Here is a 9,344-nt window from a genome sequence, read left to right on the forward strand (position 1 = left end):
GGTGGTGAGTGTTCTAGCCCGACCAGGCTCCTCTCCTTAACCTGTCTCTCTTAGTTATGCTGTTATAGTTCTAGACTACCAGGGGACTTCCTTCCTTCTTTTGACACACTGAGCTGCTCTCTCCTCTCTCTTTCCATTTGTTTCCATTTGTGTGCATCCTTGTCCCAGAAATGCTTGTTACTAACCTAGCTCTGGGGAGTTTACTCCCCGGAGTCCTTATGTTTTTTTTTCGCCCAGAATACTTCCTTGGATTAGGATGGCACCAAGATCTTGGTTGCAGCTGTCGCCGTGGTCCTGCTGCATCCCCTCCTACACCCTGCTATGCTCCGCGGTGCCCTGCAGTGTCCTGCTGCGTCCTGCTGAACCCTGCTGCGTCCAGCTATGCTCTGCTGTGCCACGCTACATCCTGTAACTCCCTGCAGTGCCCTGCTATGACATGAACTACTACGACTACCATTTGTAGTCACTGTTCCATTATCTTTATTGTGACTATTATTGCCACTGTTCATCACACCCCCAACCGGCACCGTCAGACACTGCCTACCAAGAGCCTGGGTCTGCCGAGGTTTCTTCCTAAAAGGGAGTTTTTCCTCGCCACTGTCGCACTAAATGCTTGCTCTTGAGGGAATTACTAGAATTGTTGGGGCTTTGTAAATTATAGTGTGGTCTAGACCTACTCTATCTGTATCAAGATAACTTGTGTTATGATTTGATACTTTAAATAAATTGAATTGAACTGAACACACATTTCAACGACATACTGAAGCGGTTCAATATCTACACCTCATTACCTTGAGGATCTTCCTTACTACCCAGCCCAGTCTCATGGCAGTTCGTGAAATGGTCACGTTATTTAATCTATTGATACGTGTTCACAGGGACGTTTTTCTCGTTTTTTCGTGGTGGCCAGCACGAAAATGTGAAGTAATGTATTTCAATGGGAAGCATATTTCGTGGTCACAGCACGAAAATGGTAGGGAGTAGTATAAAAAGCCGAAAATCTGCATAGGGAGGGTGGTCGGGGTGGTGGATGGGTCAAACACCACAGGACTTTCACCCGGGCAAGCGGGGATCGCGTCCCGCGTGTGGCGTTTTGTTCCCCGTAGTCTTCCTAATCACAACTGCCCCGTTATTGTCGCGCGTCCCCAGCGGCCGTCCCCCGCGGCCGTCCCCCGCGGCCGTCTCCCGGCGTGTGAGTGCCCTTTCCCCATAGTTGAGTCCCCAGGGCCCGCCTCTCGGCCGCCTCCCAGCATATGAGGCATCCTTTTCAGCCGTCTCCCGGCGTGTGAGGCGTCCTTTCCCCGTAGGGTATTTCGTGCTGGCCACCACGAAAAAAACGAGAAAAACGTCCCCATGAACACGTATCACTACGGTACACTACGCTGCAGTCACAAAGACTGCACAAGTAGACTCATCTGATTCCACCTCTGGCAAGCATTACAGGGATTTCAGCTTTGAATCATCTTGGATGCGTCTGAATTTGGGGACTTCCCCTCTTCGTCCACACTGATTTACTTAATCTGATTCCGGTTGGATGAATCAAAAGCTGTAACCCTGCATATTTTCAACAACATTCCAGCCTGGCCTTTGACTGAGTTTGCCGAGGGACTTAAGAGCTCCTGGCTGTTTTGAAACTATTCTAAGGTTGATTTAGCTGTATGTTTATGGTTAAGTCCTACGGGGTAATATACTGTCACATTTGTCTTAATGTTTTAGTGGTTTTTAAGCAGGCTCTCCTCTAGAATTAGTCTTCATATGGCACTGAGAGCCTGAACATGTGAACAATAATGTTTTTGTGTTTTCAAACAACAGAATCTTTTACTTCATACTGTTTCTTTTTTTTTTTTTTTTTACTTGTCAGCCAGCCCAGATTCATGAGGTGTTACGCAGACTCCTGAAGGCATGATGCCCTGTGACTGTAAATGTGTCAGAGCTGTTGTTTATCTTTTTTCCTGACAATCAGCACAGTTTGCCAGTTATGTTCAGCGCTATTGGAAATGGTTTGGTAGTTACTTTTTTCAATTTCCAAATCTGGTCTTGTGAACCCCCAAGACTTTTTTTCTTCCCTTTGCATTTTAATCTTTATTTGGTTGCTACAGTGAACAGTAGGAGGGATTGGGAGAAACGGGGACAACATGCAATACAATTGTCAGACTTGATGCTGCCAAACTACTAGTTATTAAATCAAAAACAGTCCATTTGATTTGAAATGTAAAATCTAAATATACTATACACAAATTTTTTTAAAACATAAGTAGCGCAATGGAGCACCATTTTTAAGAGCGTGTCCCCATTTTATGACTATTACATGCATGAAGATGCCTGTGCACGCACACATGGTGACGCAATATATCAAGGGTCTTCAATGTTTTTTAAGCCAAGGACCCCTTATCTGAGAGAGAGATAGAGCAGGACCCCCCCACCCACCATACATATTTTATAAAATGAAGTTGCATATTAAACTGGGCCTACAATATAAGCCTAAATCCTTTATTCATACATTTTTAGTGCATAGGCTATAAGCTATAAAAATAACAAAGTATAAGCTATAAAAATAACAGTTGGTATGATTTTATAAATGTTTTTGATTAATTAATAAGTTAAATATACATGTGACAGTGAATCCTTAGGATTAACTGTATTTGTGGATGGCTAGTGACTACCTTACCTATAGGCCAGTAAGCCTATCATTAATATGTTTTTTTTTTTCACAAATAGGCTGATTTATATTTGGTAATAATTTGTTGGATTCATTTTAACTTTCAAAAGTTGCAAAGAAACTCCCTTCATTCATTTTGCCTGATGAAGGTCTAGTACAGAAAACGTTGCCTACTATTCAGTTATTTTTTTGCAAGTTAGACAGAGAGTTTCTTTGCAACCTTTGACCCACTTATCCCCCTCTGACGCACCTGTCTCACGTTATAGATGTGCAAAGTATTTTTCTGTACTGAAAAACTTATAATTGGACAATAATTTGGTGGGCTCCCTGCAGTTACTCTGAGGACCCCCTAGGGGCCCTGGACCCCCTGTTGAAGATCTCTGCAATATATGGTCATGCCAATGGTTTCAGCTTATTTGGCTGATTGCAAAAAGTAACATGCCAAGAAATGTAGAATTGTACAAACAAAGACAAAGAACAAGAGGACTGCTGGAATGCAAGCATGAATGAAAACAATGTAGGTTTAAAATTCTTTAAAAAAACAAAATATGAGCTACTCAAAAGTTTTACTTCGGTGAGAAACAATGAATGTAAACCAAACTTTGTTTCTAAAAAATCTCCAGGGGGTACCTTCAATTCTTCATTCCATGTCAAACTTCCTGACCTCTGGTCTACCATTTCACTTTAATGATCACAGGATCTTTTTTCTGAACGCACATTACAGCTGCTATTTTGATACTTATAATACTTCCAACAACACAGTGAGATATAACGTAGTTTATGGATCTTTGTTGCACTCACGCACAAGTCAATATGAGTCTGCTCACTAAGACTCAGGCACAATAGCTTCACTAATAGAAACCTTTTATCCAAAGCATCAATGATTCAAAGCTATCCCACAGTTCTGCTACAGATTAAAGTTGCTCCAGTCACCTTTAAACAAAAGCTGCCCTGGGGTTATTTAAATATTTTTAGTCTGAGCTATTGATTGATATGATCAATGGGTCAAATTTAGAGCAATCTAGCAAATAGCTTGTGATGTGAGTGCAGCATTTTATTGATCCAGGTATTGACTAGCAGCATATGGACCCTAGACAGCTTCTGTGGTTCCCATGGGAATCGCAGGGAGGGGGGGTGAGTGGGGGGGATATTGGTGATGGTCACAAGCAAGCTCTACCTGTCCCCTGCAGCTTTGATCATTTATAAAGTGAAGATCCATTTATTAATCTTATCTTTAATGAATGTATCATTGATTTAGTCTGTAAAAAGTCACCACAACCTGTCAGAGCCAGAAGGGACATCTTGAATTGCTTGTTTTTTTCCAGCCAACAGTTCAAAACCCAAATATATTTAATATACAATGATCAGCAGCACATTCTCATATTTGAAAAGCTGAAACCAGCAGATGTATGGCATTTGTGCTTTTGGTTTTAAAGATTAACTTTCTTTTAATCGACTTACTATTTCAGCACTAGTTCCTATAAACCCAACCGTGTTATATTCTTGCTTTAATGTATGTGGATTGTATTGTAAATGTGGTGGTGTAACCTCACATAATGCAGCTCTAACAGTGTTTGTTTAGACTGGGAGAGGAGGCTTTAAATCCTGTCCTACAGCTGGAGATGGATTGTTGCAGCTGTACTTTAAAATGTTTAACAAGCAGTGGCCATATATTGCTTATGGCACAACATTACACTAACAATGTGTCAATAGTCCGTCCCTCAACAAACCGAGACGAACGTCATGTTTCACGCTACATCAAACAAATCAAACGTTTTCTCATAGAACAGCTGCAGTGATTCATCGCATTCATCAACATTCATCGCATTAAGTTCTATTGGGTAATGGCTCCTTATGTTAAAAGTTAACTGCTGTCTACTGCAGTTGCACAGTGTGTGCTGTATAGGTTTAAATCAGTGGGAGGTCATATATAACCAGGGCCAGGGCTATAGAGTGACAAGTCTGGGAAGCTGGTGTGATTCAGTTAACAGTGAACAAACCAAACATTCACAGCCAATGGATTACTCTTTAAAATTACGTCAGCTCACCACACACACACACACACACACACACACACACACACACACCCTCCCTAACCAATGCCAAAAAACCGAATTGGCTTATTTTGATAAATTCCCACACATGTGATCATCTTTTACCACTTCCCTGATCACAACCACAGCATGAGAACTTTACCTCCTGAATAATGAATAACCTTGCTGAGACTGAAGAAACACACAAACCTCAGAAATGCACAGAGCAAATACTGCCTGTTTTTGTCCAAAAGTCACTCAACAAATACATGATCTCGCAACTTGATCTGTAAATACAAAGTCTGCGACATTATTCATGCCTGTGAGGCGAAGAGCGCTTAAATTTGAATGTTTTTTTGATTCTACAATTTTTCATCTCCTCTGCCAAGAAAAGGAAGCATTCATTTCCTGCACCTGTTTTCCATCTTTCCCACATCTACCAGCATGCATCCCTGTTGATGAGGGTGAACTGCAGACAGAGGCCGTTCTTCAGAGCTCGAAAGCATCGTTCTCGAAAGTATTTTTAGTTACATGAAAGTGCTTAGAGTAAAAAATTACGACTAACCTGAAACGCATGTAACACATACGAGTGCAATGACTGAAAATGCAACTTGTGTACTTGTATATGAAAAGGAACAAACTAGAGCTGCAAAGATGAATCAATTAGTTGTCAACTATTACATTTATTGCCAACTATTTTGATAATCTAATCGGTTTGAGTAAAAAATCTCTGATTCCAGCTTCTTAAATGTGAATATTTTCTAGTTACTTTACTCCTCTGTGACAGTAAACTGAATATATTTGAGCTGTGGACAGAACAAGACATTTGAGGACGTCATCTTGGGCTTTTGTAAAACACTGATTGACATTTTTCACTATTTTCTGACATTTTATAGAGGAAAGAACTAATCGTTTAGTCGAAAAAATAAACGACAGAACAATCAACAATCAAAATAACTGTTAGTTGCAGCCCTAGAACAAACTTCTGAATGTCAGTGCTGAGAGCAGCGTCTACTACGTATGCCCTTTACTATATTTTCATGGCAATAAACAGAACCAGACTTTTTCGCCAACATCTGTTGTGCTTCAGGCAAACTGGCATTATTCATGGAGCGGCATCTGTCTGGAAACATGTTACGTCTGCTGAGATGCACACGCCTCACACACTTCATCATCACTGCCTCAGATGTTTCGGTTACAACCACAAGCATGTAGACACATGAGCAAACAAGCAAACATCAACACACACGGGTCTGCTGAAATGACGCAAGAATCACTAACTACTTAATAACAGGGTCTTAAATTATTCAGAATGATAAACTACTGTGTGACATCAGAAACTCTGTTTGGTGGAGATGATTAACTTATGAATATTGATAAGTAAATCTAAAAATAGGGTTGCCAAATAAACAAATCAATTTAGAGGATAAAAGGTTAATTTTAGAAGAGAAAAGTGGAATTTCTAAAATGAAAATGAACATTGATGTAACACCAGTCTTTGTAAACCTGCAAGCTTTCAATTTTTTTTTTTCTTTTTTCTTTTTAATTAAAACATAAATGACCCACAGTAATGTACAGCTAGAACACAAACACTTTCCAAGTGATGAAGTTGGGGTTTCAGTTTCCTGGACGCTGACTCATGAAGTGGTGACAAGTGTATATCGTCATCCCTGTTCATTCCCCAGGTCCGCCTCTACCACAACTCTGGGCGAATGCCGCTGCATGCACCCTAGGTTAGTCAAACCCTGAGGCCAAGAGTTACCACAAACCCTCCAGATTCAGACTATGAGTAGTTAGTGAAGAGCGAGAACATGAACAAACACTTTTTCCTGCTTCCTGTAAACTACCTGATCATCAGACCACAGCTTTTAACAAGGCTAACATAAATATGTGAAAGCAGTGATGCCTTTATAATATAACCCACATTAATCATATCCTCCAGCTAGTTTTTATTTCCCCAAACCTGACTTCCCTCAGGACGCCTGGCTAATGTTTATGGGCAGACGGGAGACTGGTTAAAGGTGCCCTGCCACATGTATTTCATTACTTTGTGGTAATGTCTGAAGTTCTACCATGGACTCTGTAACATTTTTTGTGGAAAAAATGCCTTGGTTACCTTGTTTCAGGTAGGGCTGGGCAATATATCGATGTTATATCGATATCGTGATATGAGACTAGATATCGTCTTAGATTTTGGATATCGTAATATCGTGATATGACATAAGTGTTGTCTTTTACTGGTTTTAAAGGCTGCATTACAGTAAAGTGATGTACTTTTCTGAACTTACCAGACTGTTCTAGCTGTTCTATTATTTGCCTTTTCCCCACTTAGACATTATGTCCACATTACTGATGATTATTTATCTAAAATCTAAGTGTGAAGATATTTTTTTAAAGCACAAATTGTCAACCCTAGAATATCGCTGCAATATCGGTATCGAGGTATTTGGTCAAGAATATCGTGATATCTGATTTTCTCCCTATCGCCCAGCTCTAGTTTCAAGCCATTCTAGCGTGGTATAGAAAGCCTGCAGGAAGACTCAGCTCGATTTGTGCCAGTTCTCATTAATATTCAACGAGCTAAGCTGCTTGACTCTGATTGGCTAACAGCTAGCCAATGAGAGCCTGGCTATCAGCATCCTTTACCCAGCGCAACTGGGCGAGCTCATGAATAGTAATGAGCTCAGGCAACACCACGTCAGACTGACCAGCATCTTTTGTAATTGGCCTGATTTCTCCGCTTATTTCTTTTCAGTGGCTAGAGCTGACAGAGGAGGTAGCAGTTCATTTTCACATTCACGACATAACACAAACACATATGGACCTAACATATTTCAAAAATGCAAGTAAAAACGGTTTTGTGTGGCAGGGCACCTTTAACCTCGGACTTCTTTGCCCTCTGGGAAAGGCAGGATCAGACCAGTCCTCCAGGGTTGTCAGGTTTGACACACTACGCTTAAACAGGGGCAGATATGGAGCAGACACACCCACACACGCACACACACACACACACACACACACACACACACACACACACACACACACACACACAGCAATACCATGCCTTGTGTGGTGAAGGCTGCACTCTCAGGCACACCTTTTAATTGTGGAGCAGCAGAGCAATGCACAACCGTTTGGGAGACTTCAACAGGGCGCACAAACACATACCATAGCAACAAAAACATCAACGGTTGCCAATGCAGCTGAGCTTTCTATGCACATAATGAATACAGAATAAGGGGAAGAAATACATTTTAGTAGGAGAAACTCTTTAATTCTAAAATGGACCTACTCCATGCTATAAACCCTTAACTGTCAGTGTGCAGACGTAGGCTACATCCAGTCAGGGACCCATGTTAATAATAACAATAACTAAAACTCCTGTTTTCTGTTCCCCTTTGAGTATACAAAACATACTTCTTTAGATTTTGCTGAGGAGTTTTGGATCATGTTTTGACAACTAAATAAATGACACATCAGGGTATCAGCTCCTTCTCCCTTTTCCACTGTAAAATGTCATGAATCCGTAACACGCTGATTCAGAGGTAACGTCTGCCAAAAAAGCTGAGGACGGACCACGAAATGTGTTGTAGCTTAAAAGTCCTCCAGAGTAATAGAAAGTGAGTGGGTAGGCCTACACAAACTGAGGGAAGGTCAAAATGTGAACTCACAGTGAGTGGTAGGGAGCAGACCACAAAGATGACGGTGATGAGCGCCAGCAGCACCAGGTGGTCCACCTCCTCTTCCCCCTGTGCGAACCAGGCCAGGCTCAGCTTCCTTCTTCTCCCCGACGACCCGACCGAGCTGCGCCGCATCATCTGGCTCCGGTGCATCTGGCACAGGCTGACGATCACTGAACCGTTGCACACAAACACTGCGAAGATCAGCAGTGCCATGAGGGACGAGTAAGACAGAGAGAAGGCCAGCACCAAGCTGGCCTGGTCATCCCCTGTCGCATCCATATCGATAAAGCACCACGTCCCAGGACAGTACTGTCTGAATTTGCCGTAGCCACTGTATGGCAGGAGACAGAAGGCCAAAGAAAAGACATAAATAAAGAAGAGAGTGAATTTGGCAAAGCTGCGCCGGATGTGTACAGAGTAAAAGTAAGGGTGGCTGATGGCCAGGCAGCGCTCCACAGCCATGGCGCACAGGATGAGCGTGGGGGCCAGGCCGAAGAAACTCATGGCGAAAGCAAAGATCTTGCACAGGCCTGCGCCTCCCATACTGATCAGGGACATGTTGCGGGCGTAGCAGATGAACACAGGTGGGCTGAGGAGGCAGGTGCCCAGCAGGTCGGTGAGGGCCAGGCCGGTCACCAGGATGCAGAAGACAGAAGACCTGGAGCGATGCTCCTTCTGGTGCACGCCGAGGATGAAGAGAGCCAGAAGGTTTCCCACCACGGCAGCCAAAAACATGATGATGCTTGTTACTGGCTTGCCATCACCATTCACGATGAGAGTGTCATTGCAGGTGGTGTTGTTACATGATTCGTTTGAATCCATGCTTTTGTTCATGTCTAACTCACTGCAAAAAAAATATGACTGCTCAGTGTGGAATTGCCGGTAATAAGGAATTCCCACACAACCAAAGGAGATCCTGACCTCTTGATACCATCATTTGGCAACACAGAAGGCAGGGCTGTCTGGGAA

The 9,344-nt window shown here is 42.4% G+C and overlaps 1 protein-coding gene across 1 annotated transcript in view; it reads right to left on the reverse strand.

Moving 5' to 3' along the window:
* ptgir (prostaglandin I2 receptor) overlaps window positions 1-9,344 on the reverse strand; it is a 31,156-nt gene that overhangs the window by 21,246 nt on the left and 566 nt on the right. Inside the window, exon 2 of the mRNA XM_031296688.2 lies at window positions 8,364-9,344. This exon is cut by the window's right edge and continues 72 nt beyond it. Within this exon, the coding sequence (XP_031152548.1) occupies window positions 8,364-9,209 (846 nt within the window). The 5' untranslated portion in view covers window positions 9,210-9,344. The remainder of the gene's footprint in view (window positions 1-8,363) is intronic.

This window comes from Sander lucioperca, chromosome 5 (genome assembly GCF_008315115.2).
Source record: "Sander lucioperca isolate FBNREF2018 chromosome 5, SLUC_FBN_1.2, whole genome shotgun sequence".
NCBI classification, from domain to species: domain Eukaryota; kingdom Metazoa; phylum Chordata; class Actinopteri; order Perciformes; family Percidae; genus Sander; species Sander lucioperca.